General features: G+C 39.9%; 2 protein-coding genes across 2 annotated transcripts; both read right to left on the bottom strand.

Annotated features, from left to right (window-relative positions):
• Positions 1-230: 230 nt before the first annotated feature.
• Positions 231-2,225, bottom strand: LOC103509354 (zinc finger E-box-binding homeobox 1). The gene is made up of 2 exons (XM_008473964.3): positions 1,942-2,225; positions 231-1,236 (listed from the first exon to the last, which is right to left on the bottom strand). The coding sequence occupies exons 1-2, from the start codon at positions 2,223-2,225 to the stop codon at positions 348-350; spliced, it is 1,173 nt and encodes a 390-aa protein (XP_008472186.1). The 3' UTR covers positions 231-347.
• Positions 2,226-8,688: 6,463 nt separating this feature from the next.
• Positions 8,689-13,324, bottom strand: LOC103509352 (sorbitol dehydrogenase-like). Its single transcript, XM_017444165.2, has 3 exons — positions 13,191-13,324; positions 12,491-12,675; positions 8,689-9,301 (listed from the first exon to the last, which is right to left on the bottom strand). Exons 1-2 carry the CDS (start codon positions 13,301-13,303, stop codon positions 12,516-12,518), a joined length of 273 nt encoding a protein of 90 aa, XP_017299654.1. The 5' UTR covers positions 13,304-13,324; the 3' UTR covers positions 8,689-9,301; positions 12,491-12,515.
• Between the last annotated feature and the right edge of the window lie 12,078 nt (positions 13,325-25,402).

Genomic DNA, 25,402 nt, shown 5'->3' with positions numbered 1-25,402 from the left:
CTAAAGATAAGGTTTGTTCTCGGAACGGCTGGCTTTCTCGTATTACATTTTCCTTCTCTCTTCAATGTCGAGCTTAGCAGTTACAACCTGCCTCGATGGTGTAGTGGTCAAGGCGCTCGACTGGTAAACAGGAGGGCGTGGCTTCTATCCCAGCCGAGGTATGGAATTTTAGCCTCAATATAATTTGAGAATTTGACCACAATAATAGTAGTAGCCTACTGCTGGAGTATAGGGACTTTTCAGTCCTATGCGAGCAGTATAAATAAGCACTATTATTATTATTTTGTGACGCGGTGATCACAAATTGCTAGGATAAGTGTTGTCTTTATTTCTAGATTACGTTCAGGTCATGTCTTCATGATTTTAATTTTATTACTATTACTACTATTGACTCCTGAGTTGGAACTTTTCGTCGTGTGTGTGGCGGGTGCTAGATGTGTCTGGAAGTGTTTGGCCAGGTGTGCCTTCTGTCTGAATGTCTTGCAACATATCTTACACGGAAAGGGTTTCTCTCCTGTATGTGTTCTCACATGTACATTCACACTGTACTTATCCTTGAATCCCTTGTTACAAATCTCACAGTAGTGTAACGACCGTTCCTTCTTCCCATTGATGAGTTCGTTGTTATTGTGATTGGTGTGGTTATTGTTTTTGTTTTTCGTTTTCTTTTTCTTCACCGTACTCCCGGGCACACTGCTTGTTATCGTGTTGTTCGGGATATAGTTGACATTGATGTTGTTGTCTATGGCATAGTAGATCTCTATACTCTCTCCGTTGACTTTGTTATACTCGGTGTTGTTATTGTTGAACTCGTCCACACTCGTTTCATAGTGTGTGTTGATATTCTGCAGGATCTCGTCAATACTTTGACTACTGTTGCTATCTATCGGATAGATGATTGTACTAATGTTCTGGTTGTCCAGGACAAGGTTGGAGATGTTCCCAGCGTTCTCTTCCTTGATAGTGAGCACGAACTCGTTGTTGTTATTATTATTGTTGTATTTGAACACAGATTTGCCTTCCAGCGCATTCCTGAGGAGACTGTCATTATCCTCAGTTGGTTGTTTCCATAGAGTGCCAGCTTCACAGATAGTGCCGCTAGGTTCGCATAGGTTGCTAGCTTCACACAGACTCCCACCAGGATCGCCACTGTCTTGTTTCCACTCATATCCGCTAGAGTCGCTATAGGTGTTTGTATAGTTTTGACTACTGGTCGCTGGGATAATGTTGAGATACCTGAGAAGACAAACGAAACGTTTAGTGTTAATACTACTCGTACGTTGGGAAGGGCGTTCTATTATTCCAAACACACTTCACGCTCTATGTATTAATCACCGTATTAGGCCAGTCACACACTATCAGATAGACCTGATCAGGTCTAGGTCTACCAGGCGAGTTACTCCCGCTCACCGTCTGACATACCGCAGACAGACTTGGGTTTGTCAGACATTCTGAGTGTGAGTGGTGGGCATTATACGTGATTCTATCCAGCTTAGTTAGCTTGGAGACCGCCTCCCTTGTAAGAGGGATTCGGGTTCGATTTCCGCCCGGGGCGAACTTTATCGTAAACAGCTAAGGCTCGTTCTCGGAACGACTGACTTTCCCATATTCTGCCCTTGGGAACTTCGTTGTTACAGTTCCCTCTATCAAACCTCTTAAGCTGTGTTCACACGAAACCGTACACTGCCTCGACAACATAGATTCACCTCGTCGATCGACGGCCGTCGACTATGAGTGGACACAGGCCAGCTTTAGGCTAGCCACTCACTATCAGGTAGAGCTGATATTTACACTTGATGAGATCCACCTGTTAGGTTTACCTGATGAGCACACACACTATCAGTTAGACCTGACAAGTACGGCCGAAAATATCCGCCTGTCAGGTCTACCTGAAAGTGAGTGGCCAGCCTAAAAAGAGAAATGAACTCAAGTTGTACGGACCTGTCGAGATCTTCAATGTTAGGAACTTTGCCGTCAAGGGCGGGTGTGGTGCTGCTAGCCGTGGATATCGTGGGAGATGCATCCTGCTGACTGCCACCTCCACTAGTGGAGATGCTAACCGGTGGATGGTACCAGGTGGACATGGGGTCGGACGGAGTGGACGTGGAATTAACGGAGGTGTCCTCCAGGGAGATGGAGGGGGAGGAGGGGTCGTTGGAGAGGGAGGTGAGAGTCGTGTAGATGATGTTTGTCTCAGAGGTATCACATGCTTCTGGAACAGCCATAGGAATAAGGAATAATATAAAATTAATAGAAACAAGTCATAAGGAACTAATATTAGTTATATTACCCTCCCCTCTTTCCCTTCCCTCTAAATAGGAGGGGGAGAAACTGCAGTTGATGTCTTTTATGAATAATGGATTGAGTAAACAAGTTGGGAGCTGGTGCATTTTGTCTGCCAAGGCCTGTCGCACATTGGATTCTAGTAGCTCGAAGTTGCGGATACCTGTGAAGGTTGTCTCAGGAAGACAGGATAGGAGAAAGCCAGCAGTTTCGAGAACGAACCTTATCCGATGAGGATAAAGTCCGCCCCGGGCGGAAATCGAACCCGCGGCGTAGCGCTTACAAGGCAGACGCACTACCAACCAAGTTAACTAGGCTGCCTCGCGACTTTTAGTAGCGCGATTTCGTTAGATGGCGGTCTATCGGATGGTGTGGGCTCGAGTGACCGGCCATTGAGACCTCTTATTCGAATTGACTGACTTCATTTTCATTAAAAAAGTTTGGATGTTCAGGCAGTCCTATTAGAATAGAATATACCTCATTTATACTGATGGGATGAGACTGAGAAGTCCCTTTACCCCCGCAGTATTAGAAATTGAATGATTATTGTATATAAATGACATATAATATAAGGGTATAACCTGTAACAATGATAATTATTATTTCTCTTAAACACTAATTAGATTAAATGCTGAAAATCTGCATAAAATAGTGTGGGACTGATGGTGACATTGAGTACTTTAGATGCATTATTCTGAAATTAATATACGTACAGGGTGGTATGAGGCAATAGGTACTGATTAGCAAGCGATTCGTCCAAATCCTTTTTGTATCCTACCTAACCCTAACCTTTTTATGTGAAAAACTAGCGACCAGTGACGTAAAAAGGAAAAAAAAAAAAAAAATAGACATGACAGAATTAATCAATTACAGGTATAGACAAATTTTATCAAAAATCATATGTTTAAACACCATTCTCTATCTTGAGCCAATTCTATTTTGGCAATTTTCAGTTATTCTGTATAAATCATGGCTATAATGTAATAATAAGCCTACCTATTATTATAAAGGAAAGCACCATGGTATGACAATTTGCTGATAAGTGATGAAGTGGTGACATCAGCATTTGAAAAGGGAGGGGGAGGAATAGACTAAATCATAATAATTTTATTATTAAAAGCAGAAAGCCTTTTCCTATATCACTCCCTTTTCCCTCATCCTCTCCCTTTCCCCTCAATTTGTCGTTTTTCCCCCTTGCGCCCCGAATTTTCGTTTCATTTCTCTTTTCAGGCTATCCTGCCCTCCCCAATCAGCCCCGCGTCCCCCGAATTGACTTCTGACAAGATGGGTGTGAGAAATAATGAGCTTTTGATTTTAAAGCGCTTTCATTTGTTTTGCATACAATTACAATTGAGTGATGGAGTTATGAGTGTGAGGGTTTTGAAATGGGTTTGAGATGGGGTAGAATAGAATATACCTTGCTCAAATTGCCTGAATGAGACTGGAAAGTCCCGGCCTTATAATTAAAATTAAAAAAAGATTCCTAAAAGGCATATAATTATTATTTTTAATTCAATGATATTACGATAAACGCTATCGAAAGAGAGGTGTAAAATGACAATTTTAATTTTTTACTCGACACTTTATGTTTGTTTGTTTGTTTCACCATAACTCCCGAGTCCCGAACGGTTAGTCCGATTTTGATAAAATTCCATCTTAAGGTGGCGTTCCGATCCTAGCTGCCGGGTCGCGCGACCCGGTCGCGCTGCCGAGCTGTGCGACCGCTGCCTACTGCTTCCTATGTATTCTTATGAAGTACTTTCCGAACCAAGCTGCCGGGTCGCGCTGCCCAGTCGCTCTGAGAGCAGTGTGGTCGCGCTGCCCGTGAGGTTTTCATGTGATTTAAAATACTATTCTTGTAATAATTTGTTTGACTGGAAGTTCGGAACGTCACCTTTATGGCGCGACCAGGCAGCTCGGCAGCGCGACCGAGTCGCGCGACCCGGCAGCTAGGATTGGAACGCCACCTTTAAGGTGTGTCGAAACATATAGTCGACCGATTGTCGATCAGCGGCCGTCGACTATAAGTAATACTATTTTTGTAATAATTTGTTCGACTGGAAGTTTGTAATGGAAGTCGCGCGACCCGGCAGCTAGGATCGGAACGCCACCTTTAAGGTGTGTCGAAACATATAGTCGACCGATTGTCGATCAGCGGCCGTCGACTATAAGGAGACACAGCTTTATGTAATGTTCAACGCATCGCATTAATCATGCGATTTTGGGTCTCATTTAGTATTGATTCAAATGTGTTTTAACTGGCTGACAATTTTAACAGCCTGATAAAAGCAATTGATAAACCGAACCTGAGAATTTCCAGGTCTTTACTACTCGGCCTAAGTCCGGCCCTGTTGGATATTGGCTTCGGAGAACCACACCACGTCTGTCTTTCACGAGGCTGGAAATCTATCAGAAACCTATCACACTAACCACTCTCCCGGGAGCGAAAACCTCATGAACACATATTGAAGACTTTGTGACCTGTGAGTATTGAAATTGAGACGGTCTATCGCTGCAGGTATATTGAACGTCTGTTATTCCCGATGTCTGTTTGGATGTCAGACCGGAATTCTGTTCGATGGAAGCTCAACGTCACTGTATAATTATCAAGGTTTTTACCCTGTTATTCCCGATGTCTGTTTGGATGTCAGACCGGAATTCTGTTCGATGGAAGCTCAACGTCACTGTATAATTATCAAGGTTTTTACTGACGGAGGTTTTACCCACCATTCGGCAACTCTTTCCTTCCATTTGGCGGCAAGGTAGCCGCCTACCCATATTAACCTCACCCAGCCAGGAAAACCTGGAAAAATGCCATAAGCGATATTTCTCAAAGGTCTCCTTTTAATAGGAAGTGGGACCGGGAAAAGTCATCAGCACACGATTGTCAAACTGTCCGGGAATTATCAAACCCAACAGGCTGACCCACCGATTAAACGCAAAATTGGCGAGCTAAATAAAATAAATAAATGCTTTTTCTTCACGTCATTCCATCCTGATTCAAAATGGTGGCGGTTCAAAGTTATGCCTATTAAGCCGCCCTGACCCCGTACCATGCTGAGTGGGCCCCGCTATAGCCAGTAACAGAATCAGTCACTTGCATGGTACAAATTTTTGATCTAGCCGTGAATCGAACCCGGGTCTCGACTATCGAAGCTGACTAAAATTGTCGAGTTAAAACTTAGTCCTCACTTCGTTCGAAGCCCAACCAACCATAATGTGAGATATGATCAACCCCTATAGCCCTATACGATATGAAAACGATATACCTACCTAATATTTTTTCTTAATTTATAACAGGGCAAGCCTTGGGGTAAATTATTCATAAGCAATGTATCTGCAAGTTGCAAGTCTGCAATACTCTCCCCCCTTGTTATCGTGAAGTACTGTTGAGTATCATCGAAAGGAGAACAAAAATTAATGAAAAAAAGAAAAAAAAATCATCAGTGCAATAAAAAATCCAAGTAAAAAATAATATTTTCATATATATTTATATTTTCAGAAAAATATGTAAAAGAAAATGAAAAACTGTTTAATTTTCTTTTATTGTCTGTGAATGTTCTACTTGGCTCATCCTTCTCTCATTCATCTTCAATTTTCCAAATGAATTTCATCTTTTTTTTTTATATATTTTTAAATTTATTGGTTGTGTAATTTTACAGGGTGGACCAGTTTGCACACCCTGTTCGAGGTGTCAAAGTCTAGTTCCGATTTTACAACGTCCCGAAATCGTCCCGAAAAGGGAAGGAACATGGGACAGGAGAAAACCCAGCCGTTCCTACAACGAACCTCATCCGTTTCGGATAAAATCCGCCCCGCGACCTAGCGCTTACCCGCGACCTAGCGCTTACAAGGCAGACGTGCTGCCCTCCAAGCTAACTAGGATGGGCGCATCCTTTGTTTTGTAAGCCATCCTGTAGGCACTTATTTCTGTTCCACGTTGAAAGAATTGCTGATACCTAATATTCCATTTTAAAAACATGATTTACAGCAAGCTAGGGGAGGGGAACAGTAAGCTAGAGGAGGGAAACAGTAAGCTAGGGGAGGGGAACAGTAAGCTAGGGGAGGGGAACAGTAAGCTAGGGGAGGGGAACAGTAAGCTAGGGGAGGGAAACAGTAAGCTAGGGGAGGGGAACAGTAAGATAAGAGAGGGGAACAGTAATCTGGGAGGAGGGGGATACAGGAATGAAATTCATCCCTTCTTATTAACAGTTTCATTTTCGTATTATTATCTGTGCGCTTTTCTCTGGGTGAAAATTGGTCTCGTTATTTTCAAAAAGGAATCACTTAAGTCAAAGAACGCAACGTTTCGTGTGGTTGATAATGCTAGTCCGGAGTCCGGACGGGTGATCATCTGGGCAATCCCGAGCTGCTTTTTTCAATAACACTTAGGTAGACTTTTAAAAAAAATCGCCTGTAAGAATATTTTGACTACTTGACTGAAGCGTGACCTGTACCTACCAGAGTAGGAATCATATCATGGCCGCCTCTCACGCTCAGATCGTCTGTCAGGCAGTGGAACGTGATGTGTGGAGGAAAAAGCTTGAGATCCAAGTCTATCAGACCATCTGAGAGACTGCGCCTTTTAAAAAAAATCGCCTGTAAGAATATTTTGACTACTTGACTGAAGCGTGACCTGTACCTACCAGAGTAGGAATCATATCATGGCCACTCACGCTCAGAGCGTCTCTCAGGCAGTGGAACGTGATGTGTGGAGGAAAAAGCTTGAGATCCAAGTCTATCAGACCATCTGAGAGACTGCGGTCTGTCAGACCAAACTCCTTGAAAAAAAAAGGCTCACTTCGTTCGTTTTCAATGACATGGAAGAGGCATTTTTACTTCATGTGTGTTTTGACTGTTTGATGCAAAATCCATGTACTTTTGCAGAAAGGTCATGCAAATCAAACACTGTCTGCTCCTGGCTGCATGTTAACGTTCCTATTTATAATTATTCTTGTGTAGAAGAGGCGGCGCGACGCGTTAGGTAGCACACAAAATCGAAGTCACATGCAAATCAAACACTGGTGTACTGTCTTTTTCTTGCTGATGAGTGTTTCACCGCCGTTTTATTTCGTAGCAATGAAACAACTGCTACAGTAGACTACTGTGGTCTGTGTCGTAGCATACGTTGAATATACGGGTTGTGCAGTTCCCGATGGATGATTGGATGACTAAAGGTAGTTGGTACCCGGATGGGCGACCATCTGACCAATCGCGTGTTGCTGATTTTTCCCGGTCCCCATTGGGGTGGGTGAGGTTAATGTGGGAAGTTTGAGGGGGGGTGGTTGGGATGGTAGCTTGTTACCGAATGGTGAATCATATCGAAGCTAGGTTATTCAGTTTAACTTCATACACAAAAAGCTCACTCCGAGGCTTAAATGCAGGGGCGAAAGCCCTAAAATCTCTAAATAATGGGTAAGATTCTACGAATCTGGATTTTAACTCAAAGATATTGCATTTTTGGTTTTGTCTTTTTGCTTTGGTTTGTTCCATGATTTTTTTTTTTTTTTTTTTGCAATCAGTCCGAATTTCAAATCATTACCTTAATTTCGCACCGTGTCTCCATCAAGAGCCGCCTCAATTAAAGCACAATATTGCATTTTATTCCCATTTTTTTTTCTTCAGCTCTCTTTTTTTCGCGTATAAACTGAAAGCTTTCAATATATTATAATGTTGCATGTTCCGCGTGCATTCTAATTTACGATGATAACCTCCCCGATATGCTGTTATCGTTTGACTAGTTGCGTACAACGTGGTCGGAAACGTGCTAGGTATAGAAAGAGGTGTGGAAAACTGTTAACCTAAGAACAACTCTTTAGTTTGAATTAAATTAGGTAACATGTAGAAAATACCTACCATAAGAGGTTTGACAGAGGGAACTGTAACTGCTATGGTCTTATCGTCCCGAAATCGAAGAGAGAAGGAAGACAGGATAATCTTATTAATAAGATAATACTCGTATATGTGTGGCTGAGGGTATTTCCGTCCGTAAGCCATTGTCAATAGTCCAGAGTAGTCCAGACTCCAGAGCCGACCTTGTCGTGTAGTGATTAGCGCGGTTTGTTTCAAATCTAAAGCCTGGTGGTTTGAGTCCAAGTCATGGCAATAAATTTAACGAAATGTACCTACATCAGGTGGGAAATGACGTAGAAAGCATTCACGTCTGTATAGGTTTTTGTGTGCATTCACCCAGTCGAGTTAGCTTGGAGGGTACCCTGTAACCGCTAGATTGCGGGTTCGATTCCTGCCTAGGGCGACTGAAATCAACATTGGTTCAAAGTTACCATAGGTGCGTAATATCGAGATAACCGTAATCTTTAGGGCTGTTTGTCCCTACAGTTTAGTCTCAGAGTAGGCTTTTTGTGCCACCATACCTACCTATTGAGAAAATGGAAACGATAAAGGTAAGATCATTTTTTTAAATACAAGTTTTATTTTCACTACAAGAACAACCGTTTGTTTTAATTCTCCTTAAAAATAAGATCTTGTAAAAGCTCAATGGAGCCAACAATTAGAAACAGTAGCTAAATGCAACACAAATTTGCGATTACAAAAGAAAACGATGGTGGAACTTGAAGAAACTCCTCGAAACAGTCTACAAAAATAATGTAAAAGAAAGTAAAAAAATAAAACAGAGACACATAAAATAGAATAAAATCTGCTAATACCAAAAATAATAATAATAATATAAATAATCATCTAAGGAACTTACAATGGCATCGAGCTTAAATTTAATCAGCTAAAAGTTCTAACTCAAACTCACTAAAGAACAAAGGTAAACCTAAAAAGAACTGACCCTTATTCAAATAGTTGGCAAAAATCACACAAAACAAGTTTAAACTCCGTTTAAGTTAACCTTTGGAATTAAACAATCTGATTGCTTAATCCGAGAATTAAACTTACTTTGTGGACTTCGCCATCAGGAAGGAAAAGACACAAGAACATTTAGAAACATTAGAGACACAAAATTGAAAATTCTAAAATCTCAGAGGTAACTTTTCGAGATTCCTTCGAAACCCTACATCTGGTCCTAGTAAGGTCGTTGCTTCTACTAGCCAGAAAACTTCTCCCCCTAACAAAGGTAAGGTTGGTCAAACATTCATGGTAAAACATTCGGATTCGTCTTCTTGTCAATTTTGTAAAATGACACCTGCTCATCCTCTATTTAGTTGTAGACATTTCTTAGATAAAAGCCCTGAAGAGCGTTATCATTTCGTACGCGACAAGGGTTTCTGCATCAATTGTCTGCATTCTCAGCACAAGGTAAAGAATTGTAAGTCCAAATATAATTGCAAGAAATGCAATCAGCGTCATAGCACTTTATTACATTTCCATCAAGTAGCCAACACAAACACACAGGTACCTCCTCCTGAACCCGTTCCTGTTGTGTCAACTCCTCATCATAGTAGTCAGGAAAAATCATTTTGTGCATTACAATCATTGAACACTAATAGTAGTAATAGTCATTCATCTCAAATAGTTTTGTTACCTACAGCTCAAGTTTACATTTTGAATAGTAGTGGCGTCGCGCATTCAGCTCGTGTTATTCTTGATAGCGCTAGTTCTTGTAACTTGATCACTTCTTCTTGTTGTAGGAAACTTGGTCTTCCCTTGCACAAGGTATTCGCCTCAGTCAAAGGCATTGGAGATTCTAGCAGCCATGTAAAGGGTCAGACTAGTTTCACATTCACATCTAGATTCGACACGTCCATCAAGTACCAGGCAAACGCTTTAGTTGTAGACATGATAACAGGTACTCTTCCTTCGACTTGTGTTCCTGTAGAAAGTTTACATCATCTCCGCCATCTTCCCTGGGCAGATCCAGAGTTTCATAATAATAATAATAATAATAATAATAGACTCTTGAGTGGAAGGTAACCACTAGGCGAGGTTAACGCCGGAGGCGTTTTCTACCACCTAACCCTTAGAGCTCCATTATTATGTGGTCAAAATCTCAAATAAATGAGGATAAAATTCCATGCCTCGGCTGGGATCGAACCCACGCCCTCCTGTTTACCAGGCGAGCGTCTTGACCACTACACCACCGAGGCAGGTGCTAAGTTGACATGAGAGAGGCAAAGGCTTAAGAGCTAAGAGCCTTCAAGCGAACTAGAAGCAACCTCACACAAAAAGTCCAAAGTGGCTGTGTAAGGCAACCTTAATCTTGAGAGGCTTCCTTGGAGGAGCTGGAAAAAGGGAAGATTCCTTCCCATTTCCCTCCCTCGGGAGCTTTTAGTAGCAATTCCAGTAATCAGAAGGAACGTTGCCAGCCCAAATTAGCTTGAAGGGAAATATTAATGGCATGTACTGTGATGGGACTTGGTAGACCTGTGCATGAGCGCTACACGCCCTACACTTGAATTTAGACCGCGCTACGGCACTGCTGTAACTGCTAAGATCTTATCGTCCTGGAAGCGAAGAGAGAAGGAATGACAGGATAGGAGAAAGTCAGCCGTTCCGAGTACGAACCTTATCTGTTTATGATAAAGTTCTCCCCGAACGGAAATCGAACCCGCAACCAAGCGCTGACAAGGCAGACGGGCTACCCTCCAAGCTAACTAGGCCGGCAGACGAAACTTTAGAGGAGCTTTTAGCTGGAGGGAAAAAGCACCGCGTGTTGCATACACTATGAAAGAAGAAGGGGAGAGAAACGTACTGCACGTTGCATAAATTGTGAAAACAAAGAGTACTCCATATTGCATAAATGAAAGTACATAGGTAAATACATAGCTGCCGGGTTTCAATGTATGCTGTGTTAAAACAATGGGGGTTTTGATTAACATGAAAGTCTCTTGAGATAGGTAAGAAGAAGAAGAAGGAGGAGGTGAAGAAGAAGGAAGAGGAGACGAAGAAGAAGAAGAAGAAAAGAAGAAGGAGGAAGGGGAGAAGAAGAAGAAGGAAGAGGAGACGAAGAAGAAGGAAGAGGAGACGAAGAAGAAGGAAGAGGAGACGAAGAAGAAGAAAAGAAGAAGGAGGAAGGGGAGAAGAAGAAAAAGGAGGAGAAGAAGAAGAAGGAAGAGGGGGAGAAGAAGTAGAAGGAGGAGGAGGAGAAGGAGAAGAAGGAGGAAGAGGAGAAAAGAAGAAGAAGGAGGAGAAGAAGAAGGAAGAGGAGAAGAAGAAGAAGGAGGAGGAGGAGGAGGAAAAGAAAGAGAAGTAGGTACGGCATATTGTATACATCACTGCGCCGGCAGGGGGGAGAGAGGAAGAGTACTGCAGGTTGCATACATGCTTATGAAGGCTGAGTTATTACGGAGGCTGAGTTCAGACAATAGGGGTTTTGATTAACTCGAGCGTTTGAGACGAATAAAACGCGGGAGGGGGAACGGAAGGGGGAAGGGCCCAAATAGAGAGACAGAATTGGGGAGGGAGAGAATGGAAGGGAAGATAGAAGAATAAAAGAAGTCTGGAGAAAATTACAGAAGGAAAGAAGGGAAGGAATAAGAGAGAGAGAGGGAGCAGGGAGAGAGAGAGAGAGAGAGAGAGAGAAGGGAAGGGAAGGATGGAGGAATAGACAAAGAGACCAGGGGAAAATGGAGAAAATTACAGAAGGAGACAAAGAAAGAAGATTGACATCCTCATTTAGAATTTGCGATTACAAAAGAAAACGATGGTGGAACTTGAAGAAACTCCTCGAAACAGTCTACAAAAATAATGTAAAAGAAAGTAAAAAATAAAACAGAGACACATAAAATAGAATAAAATCTGCTAATACCAAAAAACAATAATAATAATATAAATAATCATCTAAGGAACTTACAATGGCATCGAGCTTAAATTTAATCACCTAAAAGTTCTAAAACTCACTAAAGAACAAAGGTAAACCTAAAAAGAACTGACTCTTATTCAAATAGTTGGCAAAAATCACACAAATCAAGTTTAAACGCCGTTTAAGTTAACCTTTGGAATTAAACAATCTGATTGCTTAATCCGAGGATTAAACTTGTGGACTTGGCCATTAGGAAGGAAAAGACACAAGAACATTTAGAAACATTAGAAACACAAAATTGAAAATTCTAAAATCTCAGAGGTAACTTTTCGAGATTCCTTCGAAACTTTTTTTAGAGTAAGCAATGATGAGTTCAACCCTGTCGACAGTGGATCATGATTTTGATCGTATCGTCTGCCTTCTTACTCGCAGTTTTGAACGCTTCTACTGCTTCCTCTAGTTTGAAGTTGTGGGTGATGAGTTTCCTGACCCCTTCGAAACTTTTTTAGAGTAAGCAATGATGAGTTCAACCCTGTCGACAGTGGATCATGATTTTGATCGTATCGTCCGCCTTCTTACTCGCAGTTTTGAACGCTTCTACTGCTTCCTCTAATTTGAAGTTGTGGGTGATGAGTTTCCTGACTGGACACTTTCCGGAGGCCACCATTTCTAGAGCGTCGGGGTAGCTGAAATATTGGGAATAAAATTTGTTAAAATAGAAAGAAAGATCTCAAACGGACATTGTTCCCTAACGGTGACTCATCGATTACCGATTCTGATGTCAAAGTTTTAAAGGTTTTGAATTATTGAGAATACCTGGGAAGATTGCTTTGGGGACACGGTTGGCCCAATGGTAACGCGCTTGCTTGCCATGCAGAAAGTCCCGGGTTCGATGCCCACCATCGACAAAAAATTATACTCTTTTTTTCGATTGCAAATAGGTATTTCAACAGGTTACTTTCTGGTGTTCTCGTGTTGACCCAGCACCTAAATGGGAATTGTATATCATCTCACCCATCTGATGAGAGGCATACTACGGGATAACCATGCTACTACACAGACCACATGCGTCTAATGTAGCCGGTATTTCACGGAGGTGCAACACTCGTTTCTTTTTTCAATCTCCTGATGGCCAAGATGGTTTTCTAGTTTTCTATGAACCTAGCTAAGTTACTTAAGTTAGGTAACTATTTCTACTTACTCATTGACGTATCGGAAACAGCTCAGGATGTCGATTTCTTTGGCGCATGCGTTGACTAGCGGTACTGACACCATCTGGGGACCCATTCCCACCAACATCAGCTTACCCCCCATCTTGGTGACGTTGATACCTAAGGTGAGACAATTCTCGGTTCCTGTTGGACAGAGAGAGAATCGTTTTATTAATTAAAATAACCGAGTGGATCAAGGTACAACATCATGTCTTCTGATGAAGTGTTTCGCACATAGGAGCGTTCACCCCTTCATTTAGTTCAATTACAGTTGGTCTGAAATACCGAGGCTAATTCAAGGAGCGTAGATGCTTTTTTTAAGAGGTTTGATGGAGGGACCTGTAACTCAGTGGCGTAGCGTGTATGTATGGCGTGTATGGCGGCCATACAACTCAAAAGTTCACTCTAGTGCCCATAAATATTAATGGCATGTACTGTGATGGGACTTGGTAGACCTGTGCATGAGCGCTACACGCCCTACACTTGAACTTAGACCGCGCTACGCCACTGCTGTAACTGCTAAGATCTTATTGTCCTGGAAGCGAAGAGAAAACGAGGACCTAATAGGAGAAAGCCAGCCGTTCCGAGAACGAACCTTATCTGTTTAGGATAAAGATCTCCCCGAACGGAAATCGAACCCGCAACCAAGCGCTGACAAGGCAGACGGGCTACCCTCCAAGCTTACAAGGCCGGCAGACGAAACTTTAGAGGAGCTTTTAGCTGGAGGGAAAAAGCACTGCGTGTTGCATACACTATGAAATCCAAAGCGCTGACAAGGCAGACGGGCTACCCTCCAAGCTAACTAGGCCGGCAGACGAAACTTTAGAGGAGCTTTTAGCTGGAGGGAAAAAGTACCACGTGTTGCATACACTATGTAAGCAGAAGGGGAGAGAAAATCTTCTTTGTGTTTTCCTAGAAGTACTTTTGATATCAAAAATTGGCTTAAAGAATTGTCCTTGTAAAGCGGTTATTCTTCAAATTGATCGTCCACCCTGTATAGTCGTCCACCCTGTATAGTCTCTGTTTAAAGTTCTACTCTCTGTGTTCAATTCGCTTTTTTGTGCCAAATTTTTTAAATCAAAGTTCTATTCGAAAACCTTTTTAAGGCCTGCTTTTTTCGTCCTATTTTTTCGGCCTGCGCAAAATTTCGTAAGTTTCTGTTCCGTATTTTTTGTGTAATTTTCTGATGAAATTCCGTCACTCCCTGTGAAATCTCAAATTTGACAAGACCTTCGTTCTGAAGCCAGCTATTCTATTTTATACTACGAGTAAGTGTATCTCAATCACCTCAGTACCTACCTACCTACTAGTCACTCTAATAGAGGCTACCTACACGTGTCCATCTAACTTCGGGTACTATTACCTGTGATAGTATATCTGTGTACCTATCTATGTAGCTGTATTATTGAGACAACTGAAGCTCGGTACCTGAGTTTTGTGTAGCCCTGCAATTAAACCAAGGGATAAGTGGCTAAGGTCCGTAATCAAAACATACCATACCGGATGGTCTCATTCTACTAAATTACCGACATCTATATAACCCCTGGTAATTTTTGTAATCTATGCAACGTGTCTTACAAAAATGACACCTAATGTTAAAATGTCTTATAAAAAGACTAGAGTTGGGGGGAGGGATTATTTGGAGTATGACGGCTACAAATATAGAGTAAATTACTCAAACCCTCTAAATATAACGGGTAAACTGTGGAGCTGCACCGTCTCGAAATGTAGAGGTACGCTGAGGACTGAAATGTCATTCGGTGATATGAAGCTATCCCCAAGGGAGAAACATAATCATGAGGGGATTAAATAAAAAAGGTTTTTTTGGGTGGGTACATTTTTTTTTTTTTTTTTTTTTTTTCGAGGTTTGATAGAGGGAGCTGAAAACTGCTAAGGTCTTATCGTCATGAAAGCGAAGAGAGAAGGAAAATAGGATAGGAGGAAGCCAGCCTTTCTGAGAACGAATCTCATCCGCCCCGGGCGGGAATCGAACCCCCAAACTTTTATCATACTTAGTGTATTATAACTCGCTATGGTTGCTTCCACATTACATATCTGCATAAATCAGACACTCCACACTTCCATAAGCACTGACACTAAGTCAGACAGATTTCGCTGGATTTTTTTTTGCATTGGAAACGATACGAAGTTGATGTATTGAGATCCCGCCTACCACATTTCCCACCTACAAGCTGATTATTCAAAGTGTATTATTGTTATTCAAATGATAAAAGGCTCTTCGAAATGTGAAAAATTGGCTGACAGCCTTGGTGGGGATTGAAAGGAAGGGTGGCAAATATGAGTCAATAGATTTTTCTTTCCACACACATGAGGGTGTTTTCAGTATGTACGGTCCTCCGAAGTTCAATTTCCACATTTCTACAAAAAAAAAAAAAAAAAAAAGAGAGCAGGACTAAGTTAAATTTCCACATTTCTAAAAAAAAAAAAAAAAAAAAAAAGAGAGCAGGACTTTCTAGGCTCTTCTAAAAATCAGCTGAAACTGATGGATTTAATGAAAAGTTGCTTTTCTGGGACAAGCTGCAGATCAGAAATCCATTCTATTTAGGACACTTAAGTAGAGGTGCCTTATTTTTTCATCTTTCAGAGTTCTCTTCCTCTCTCTATCTATATCCCTCCTCTCTCTCTCTTTTTTTCTCTCTCTCTCTCTCGTTCTGGAAACGACTTTCAAGACCTTTTAAACTTGTCAAAGGAGATCTTAACAAAGAAAGGCAAGAAGAATTGCCGTTTTCTTATACTTAAATGCTTAATGCTCGATTACTGAGCTCAGTAGATCCTCTAATGACAATGATAATAATAGCCTCTCATTTATTTCATTGATTATTTATATTTTCATCATGAATTGGTGATGGCGGTGGGTGCTTTGGAGAAGGAAAGCAACAAAGAAAATGGAATGAAGTCACTTAAGGGGAATAATAGAGACACAAAAAAATGAGAATAGAATACAAACCGAGGAGGAGAGAAAAAAAATGCTATAATATCGGATTAAGATGAAAAAAATAAAATAAAAAGTATTGTTCCAAAAGAAGAAATGAAGAAGACGGCAAAGAAATGAATGACATCCATTTATCTAGATTTCAAAACAAGAAAAGAAAATACCAAAAATATTTTTTCACGATTTCTCTCTTTCCCCTTGGCACATTTTTTTTTTAGACCAACATTTGACGTAGAGAGTGAATTACTTCTAGAATCTAAAGTTTCCTAGCAAAATCTAAAATAAAAATAAAACATAATAATAATTGTGAAAAGTTCAAAAAGAGTTCCTGGATTCCTGGATATTCGAGGGTTCCTGGATGCAGAAAGTGAACTTTGTACATTGAATAATCTGTTTATTTTAGGTACATATATTCTAAATTTCAATTCGACACCTTTTAATTTCCTGTGGGAATTCTGACATTTCCACCTTTAAACACCAATAGACAAACAACAAAATAGCAATACAAAATATGATTGGAAGTTTTGGCATCTCCACTAATACAACTATGAATAGCATTCGAATATGATTGGGAGTTTTGGCATCTCCACTAATACAACAACTATGAATAGATTGAATAGCATTAGAATATGATTGGGAGTTTTGACATCTCCACTAATAAACACCTATGAAATAGCAAAACGACAGTAATACAATATTATGATTGGGAGTTTTGGCATCTCCACTAATAGTAAATTTCCTTATTTCAGTAAGTTTTGTTTTGAATATAATATACCTATTATATTTATTATTTTCAAATGTAATTTCAATGTACTCTTCCACCTATCTCTGACGGTTTGCTCTTACCACCTACAGTACTTTTACCTACTGTAATAGTGATAAAGTTGAGGGCCCGTCGCACATTGGAAACGTAGTCACGTGACTTTTAATAGTGCGTAGTCGCCTGAAAAACCAAAACCAGAAAAACCAAAATGGTAGACTGTGTCCTAAGTGCTTAAGTGTGTGTCCACAACTAGAAACATAGACCCTGGACTATCGACCCTATTCTAGACCCTGGACTATCGATCCTCACACCATTGTGTCCATAACCGAGGTCTCCAACGGTTTGTAAGATTTTGATCTATCAGAAAAGTTCAACATCAGTTGCGTTGAGGACCTTTAAATAGGTACTCGTAAAGAAATATTACGAGTACCTATCTGTAACTCGATACATATCTCGAGAACGGTATAATATTCGATTTGGATGACATTTTGGATTATACACCTAAAGTACATTTCGTTCGTTATATTCTGAGTTTCGTCCAATAATTCAGTGACAATAAAGGTAGAAACACACTACCATCACGTCACGTGAATAAAATTCGTTCTCGGAACGGCTCTCCGTTCTCGGAACGGGTCTCCATTATCGGAACGATAAAACCTTAGCAGTTACAGATCCCCAATTCATTTAATGGGTAGGCTATCAAAGGATTCAAAGGCTCACCTATTTAATAAACTATATTCCTCGTCCAATAATTCAGTGACAATAAAGGTAGAAACACACTACCATCACGTCACGTGAATAAAATTCGTTCTCGGAACGGCTCTTCGTTTTCGGGACGATAAAACCTTAGCAGTTGCAGATCCCCAATTCATTAAATAGGTAGGCTATCAAAGGGTTCAAAGGCTCACCTATTTAACAAACTATATTCGCAAGGACAGAGGAATTTAACCCATTAGCAGTACAAACTACAAAATGTTTTTATCGTCCAATAATTCAGTGACAATAAAGGTAGAAACACACTACCATCACGTCACGTGAATAAAATTCGTTCTCGGAACGGCTCTTCGTTATCAGAACGATAAAATCTTAGCAGTTACAGATCCCCAATTCATTTAATAGGTAGGCTATCAAAGGTTTCAAAGGCTCACCTATTTAACAAACTATATTCGCAAGGAGAGAGGAATTTAATCCATTTAGCAGTAAAAAAATGTTTTTAGTAGGTACAATAGAAATGGCTACAAAAGTATTGAATTAAAATCAGGTAACCAAGTTTGTGACAACCATTCTTCATCTCCTAACGAGGGAAATACACAGGGAACAAGATTGTCAACATTTCACCATTAGAGATCTTTCTGTAAATATGTCCAAAGCTCAAAGTCCATTGGTCGGCCATAATATACACGTAAAAACTGCTTTATCTCAACCACAGGCCGCTCATAACTCATAAGCACGAAAATAAAATAATATTTCAAATTTATTACAGAAGAAAAGAAGAAAATAAATAAAAATTATTTGAAATGTTAATGAAGAAATAAATAAAGATTAATTGAAAAGATTAAGAAAAAAGCACATGAAAATTAATATTTAAGATGAAAATAAATAAAAAAATAAAGGATTTTTAAGTGTACAAATATTATAATTCATAAATTATATAATTATTATAATCGCATGTACTGTGTGGATCAAACAAGGGTTCTAAAATCGAAAATTATTTATTAGAAAAGTTAATCTTCTTCTTTTACTGCACGTTTTCCCAATCTTATTTGGGGTCGGCGTCTCCCTCTCTTTCTCTTCCCCTGTATTGCTAATTTCTCTACTTTTGTCTCATAACTATCGTCTTTCCTCTTCACATGTCCAAACCCCCTCTTGTATTTTCTTCCCTAAAAGAATTATTTATTAGAAAAGTTAATCTTCTTCTTTTACTGCACGTTTTCCCAATCTTATTTGGGGTCGGCGTCTCCCTCTCTTTCTCTTCCACTGTATTGCTAATTTCTCTACTTTTGTCTCATAACTATCGTCTTTCCTCTTCATATGTCCAAACCCCCTCTTGTATTTTCTTCCCTAAAAGAAAAAGTTCTCTTCCCCAAATTCGCCTACTATCGGAGTCACCCCGTATTCAACTTACCGATATACACCCGACCAATAAAAAACCAACAAAAATCACCAAGATCATAAATACAAAGAACATCTCTGGGACATTATTTTTTAGTTTCAATGATTTTTATCGCCCGTGACAAACAAACACTCCGGGACAAGAAATTGCACCCTGCGGTGACCTATCTGGTCACAATTTGTTGTGTATTTATTGACTGCCACGACGGGACCTTTCGGTCCCAATCTGATTTTGCTAGTCCAATATAGTCTTTTATTTTGTAAAAAAAAAGATGTTTTTTCTGAAGAGATTTGACAGGGAAATGTAACTGCTATGGTCTTATCGTCCCAAAAGCGGAGATGGAAGGCAGGATAGGAGAAAACCAGCCGTTCCGAAAATGAACCAAATTTTCAAAAATGTTGAGGATAGACTGAAAGAAATCGGCTGGACTGAAAGGGGTTTCAGGTTTTGAAAGACACGAAGATCGAAAAGGATAGACTGGAAGAAATCGGCTGGACTGAAAGGGGTTTCAGGTTTTGAAAGACCCGAAGATCGAAAGGATTTTTTTTTTTTTTTTATTACCTTCTTGGTCCATATAGTACCAACCTACGAGAAGAGTGATGTTTTCAGCCCAATTTTTGTTATTTATTATTTGAAGGAAAAGTAGATTTTCTTAAAGAGAAAAAGAAAAGACGGTCAACTTGTGACGAGAAGAAAGATGGAAGAATCGCAAGTGAGCAGGAGGAGGAAGAGGAGAAGGAGGAGGAGGAGGTAAAAAAGAAGAAGAAGAAAGAAGAGAAAGAAGTGGAGAACAAGTAGAAGGAGGAGAAGAAGGAAGAGGAGGAGGAGAAAAAGGAAGAGGAGGAGGAGGTAAAAAAGAAGAAGAAGAAGAAGAAGAAGAAAGAAGTGGAGAACAAGTAGAAGGAGGAGGAGAAGGAAGAGGAGGAGGAAAATAAAGAGGAGAAAGAGAAAGAAAAGTAGGAGGATTAGGAGAAGGAGGAGGAAAAATAGATGAAGAGAGCTGGAGGAAGAGGAGAAAGAAAAGAAGGAGGAGAAGGAGAAGAAGAAATTGAGAAGAAATACGATAGTAAGAAGGAGGAGAAGGACAAAGAAGAATAGGAGGAGGAGGAGGAAGAGGAGGAGAAGGAAAGAGTTTACTTCTTGCCTCTTGATTTATGCCCTATATGTAATCATTATTCAGGGCCTCAACTTTGGAAACTTCCGCATCAGATCTGTTGCTAAAAGTTGTACACATGAATATTACATATATCCCTATTTTTCCACCCTATACGAACTATACATACTCCGTATATATTCCCTATACTTCCACCCTGTAGGTACTTCCATGCAACTTGAATAATAGAAGGCTTTCCTATTTCCTATACAAGTAGGTAGGTAATGTAGTCATACACCTATAACCTATGATTGAACGAACGAAGTGAGTTTCAAACTTTCAAATGGTCTTTTCGTCTGTCTGTTTGTTTCAGCAGTGCCGTTTTTAAACTGGCGCTTTTCAAAAGGAATGCGGAATGCCTTCGCATAACTCTCGAACGATTTGTCCGATATTTCGAGGAGCTACTAAACGAAAATAACGGGATGACAAACAAACACTCCGGGACAAGAAATTGCACCCTGCGGTGACCTATCTGGTCACAATTTGTTGTGTATTTATTGACTGCCACGACAGGGCCTTTCGGTCCCAATCTGATTTTGCTAGTCCAATAAAGTTTTTTTTTTTTCAATGTTTTTTCTGAAGAAATTTGACAGAGGGAACTGTAACTGCTAAGGTCTTATCATCCCGAAAGCGGAGAGGGAAGGCAGGATAGGAGAAAACCAGCCTTATCTTCTTAGGATGAAATCCACCCCGGGCGGTAATCGATCAAATTTTCAAACAATGTTGAGGATAGACTGAAAGAAATCGGCTGGACTGAAAGGGATTTCAGGTTTGAAAGACAGGAAGATCGAAAGGATTTTTTTTTTACCTTCTTGGTCCATATAGTACCAACCTACGAGAAAAGTGATGTTTTCAGCCCAATTTTTGTTATTTATTACTTGAAGGAAGAGTAGATTTTCTTAAAGAGAAAAAGAAAAGACAGTCAACTTGTGAGGAGGAGGAGGAGGAGGTAAAAAAGAAGAAGAAGAAGAATGAAGTGGAGAACAAGTAGAAGAAGGAAGAGGAGGAGGAGGAGGTAAAAAAGAAGAAGAAAGAAGTGGTGAACAAGTAGAAGGAGGAGAAGAAGGAAGAGGAGGAGGAGAAAGAGAAAGAAAAGTAGGAGGATTAGGAGAAGCTCAGAAGGAGGAGGAAAAATAGATGAAGAGAGCTGGAGTAAGAGAAGAAGAAGAAGAAAAGGAGAAGAAATACGATAGTAAGAAGGAGGAGAAGGACAAAGAAGAATAGGAGGAGGAGGAAGAGGAAGAGAAGGAAAGAGGAAAGTTTACTTCTTGCCTCTTGATTTATGCCCTATTTGCCCTATATGTAATCATTATTCAGGGCCTCAACAGATCTGATGTGGAAACTTCCACATCAGATCTGTTGCTAAAAGTTGTACACATGAATATTACATAATTATATCCCTATTTTTCCACCCTATACAAACTACACATACTCCGTATATTCCCTATACTTCCACCCTGTAGGTACTTCCATGCAACTTGAAGAATCTCTTTAGGCTTTCCTATTTCCTATACAAGTAGGTAAGGTAATGTAGTTATACACCTATAACCTATGATTGAACGAACGAAGTGAATTTCAAACTGTCAAATAGTCTTTTAGTTTGTCTGTTTGTTTCAGCAGTGCCCTTTTTGGTGTGGCGCTTTTCAAAAGAAATGCGGAATGCCTTCGCATAACTCTCGAACGATTTGTCCGACATTTCGAGGAGCTACTAAACGAAAAGAACCAGAGGGAAATATTTGAGAACGCTGAAGAGAACCAGGGGGTTGTAAAAGATAGATACCACTTTAGGGGCCCGTACGAAAAGAATTTCGGAGTGATTTCCTTAGTTCGTTGAACCAACAGACACTTAGAGTTGTTAACTAGAGTGTGAGATTTTACCACAATCCCCACGTACAAAACTTTTAAAATCTCGATGCTCGCCCATCTTCTCCAAACTCAGAACACCTGATCAACCTCTCCAGCTAATCAAACGTCTAAATCTCAAAAGCCCTTCCCAGTTTTTCGTCCTACAGTCAAACTTGTCGCAGGAAATCTCTCGCTTGAAATCAAGATGCAATCGAAGCAAAAAACACACATAAACTAGGAATTCTGGTTGTTTTACAATATGTAAATTTATTGCACCTTTTGTTTTTGTTTGCCACCTTGACTTGCATGTTATGCTACTTGTGCCATCTTTGATTTGAATTCGCTGGGCTCCTCACATCACTTGCTCAGAGATTTCTAGATCGTTAATAAGTTATTGGGTGGAAGAGTTGTGGTTGGGTGGAAGAGCTCCTCTAGGAGAACCCTGCCACTTAAAAGAAAGCCGTTAAAAAAAAAAGCTGCCACCTTGACTTGCATGTTATGCTACTTGTGCCATCTTTGATTTGAATTCGCTGGGCTCCTCACATCACTTGCTCAGAGATTTCTACATCGTCAGTAAGTTATAGCTTTTTTAAGAGGTTTGACAGAGGGAACTGTAACTGCTAAGGTCTTATCGTCCCGAAATCGAACAGGGAAGAAAGACAGGATAGGAGAAAGCCAGCCGTTCCGAGAACGAACCTTATCCGTTCAGTATAAAATCCGTTCCGGGTGGCAATCGAACCCGCGGCCTACCGATTACAAGGCAGACAAGCAACGAAGCTAACTAGACTGGCTAAGTTAGTACCTATTTAGTTTGGTGTTTATTGAAAAAATAGTCAAGTTCTCGGAACGGCTGGCCTTCTCCAATCCTGTCCTCCTTTTCTCCTCGATTCTCCACTCACGATCAGGTCGTCTGATAGACTTAGGTCCCAAGATTTTCCGCCACACACGTTAAAACGGTCTGACAGACCCAGGTCTGTGACCGTATCAGTCTGAACGCGAGTGGCGAGCATTAATTGATCCAAAAAGATGAGAAAACTCTCTTGGAATCTGAGGAACCAAAGTATCTAGTACCTACGGACAGATAGTTTTTTCTCTACATTTTATTCCTACATTTTTTTTCCTTTAAGATAAAAAACCCGAGGTGGGTCTGCTCAGACTTAGAAGTGGGTTGGTCCCATTCATTTCACATTGATGGTCACGACTTACGATTCTGCGTTTGATCTTGCATCTTGCTGGTGGTTCTAAGTTTTTGACTTGAAGGGCAGCTCGCTTTGATTTGAAATCGAATTCCCACGTCAAAATCATTTGATCGCTCAAGATTCTTGGAATCAAATCGTTTTTATTATTATTATTATTATTATTATTTTTTCTTTTTTTTTAGTAGGCGGCGGTTTGATAGAGGGAACTGTAACAATGGAGATCTTTTCGTCCCGAAAATGAAGAAAGGAGGACAGGTTAGGAGGAAACCACCCATCATTCCCATAATGAACCTTATTATCTATTTAGGCTAAAGTTCGCCCCGGGTGGTGCTTTGGAGAAAAAAAAGCAACAAAGAAAATGGAATGAAGTCACTTAAGGGGAATAATAGAGACACAAAAAAATGAGAATAGAATAAAAACCGGGGAAGAGAGAGAAAAAAATGCTATAATATCGGATTAAGATAGAAAGATTTATTATTTTTTTTTTTTTTTTTTTAGTAGGCGGCGGTTTGATAGAGGGAACTGTAACAATGTGGAGATCTTTTCGTCCCGAAAATGAAGAAAGGAGGACAGGTTAGGAGGAAACCACCCATTCCCATAATGAACCTTATTATCTGTTTAAGCTAAAGTTCGCCCCGGGTAGGAATCGAACCGAAGACCTAGTCTTACAAAGCAGGCATTCTACTTTCTAAGCTAACTTAGGTTGGCAATGACCATTTTTTATATTGTATAAAACTATAGTAATGATTTTACAAGATAAAATTAAAAAATTCAAACGAAAAAGGAAAAATAAATATTTAAAAAAAAATATAATATATTCACGAACAAATATTATTAATTCTGGGAAAGTGATGGAAATATTCAAACTCTGAGTCCTAATTATCGTTGAATTATTCAAACGATTTAATTATTTGAACAAGAAATTACTTCGCAAATGAAGCAACGGCGGGACTGGAGCGTCTAATTTGGGTGACGGGCAAGAGCGAAGAAGAAAATAAATAACGAAATCGTGAAAAATCAACACGAGGATTATCAATAAGTCTCTTAGGAAATGTATTTGATGGAGATAATAATGAATAAATTACTTATTATAGTAATAATATTATTATAATTATTATCTATTATTCAACGAATGAAGTATTGAAGTATATAATATTACCTCGGCTCTCTCTCTCTCTCTCTCTCTCTTTCTCTCTTTCTCTCTCTCTCTCTCTCTCTCTCTCTCTCTCTCTCTCTCTCTCTCTCTCTCTCTCTCTCTCTCTCTCGCTCTTTATCATCTAATGTCATCAAGGAGGAAAGAACAAGAACGAAATCGGACGAAGGAATCAAAACATGAAAAGAAGATAAAGACAGAAAACAATTTTAATAGGGAATAAATTTCAAGATGGCCAGAATAAATCAAAAGTTTTTTTTTTTTCATACGTGACTCTTTTTTATTAAATTAAATAATATTTTAATAATTTTATATACAGGGTGAACGTGTAAAAAAAAACACCGAAAAAAAAAAAAGGATGAACGAAAATAGTGATAAAGTTGAGGGCCCGTCGCACATTGGAAACGTAGTCACGTGACTTTTAATAGTGCGTAGTCGCCTGAAAAACCAAAACCTTTGAAAATGGTAGACTGTGTCCTAAGTGCTTAAGTGTGTCCACAACTAGAAGCATAGACCCTGGACTATCGACCCTCACACCATTGTGTCCATAACAGAGGTCTCCAACGGTTTGTAAGATTTTGATCTATCAGAAAAGTTTAACATCAGTTGCGTTGAGGACCTTTAAATACTGGTAAAGAAATATTACGAGTACCTACCTACCTGTAACTCGATACATATCTCGAGAACGGTATAATATTCGATTTGGATGACATTTTGGATTATGCACCTAAAGTACATTTTGTTCGTTATATTTCAAGTTCTACAGGTCAATGGACAACTAGTTAATACAGAGTTGCTCAGGTTAACTCAGGTGTAGCCGGTTACCAAATTTGTCAAAAAGAGTCAGTCAGTGTCACCAAAAATTGAACATCCAAATAACCGCCGTCCATTGAGCCACCCTGTACGATAATGTTCGTACTAGAATCGTATTATGTACGATCACATGAGTCTCAAAGTGTACGAACAATTTGTAGCTTGTTCGGATTTGAATTATGACTTCACCTATCTTCGCTTTGATCTTTA

The sequence above is a fragment of the Diaphorina citri genome, unplaced genomic scaffold, assembly GCF_000475195.1.
Source record: "Diaphorina citri unplaced genomic scaffold, Diaci psyllid genome assembly version 1.1 scaffold490, whole genome shotgun sequence".
In the NCBI taxonomy this organism is placed as follows: domain Eukaryota; kingdom Metazoa; phylum Arthropoda; class Insecta; order Hemiptera; family Psyllidae; genus Diaphorina; species Diaphorina citri.
Note: the sequence above shows the minus strand (reverse complement) of the source record. Positions and strands in the feature narration are given on the sequence as shown.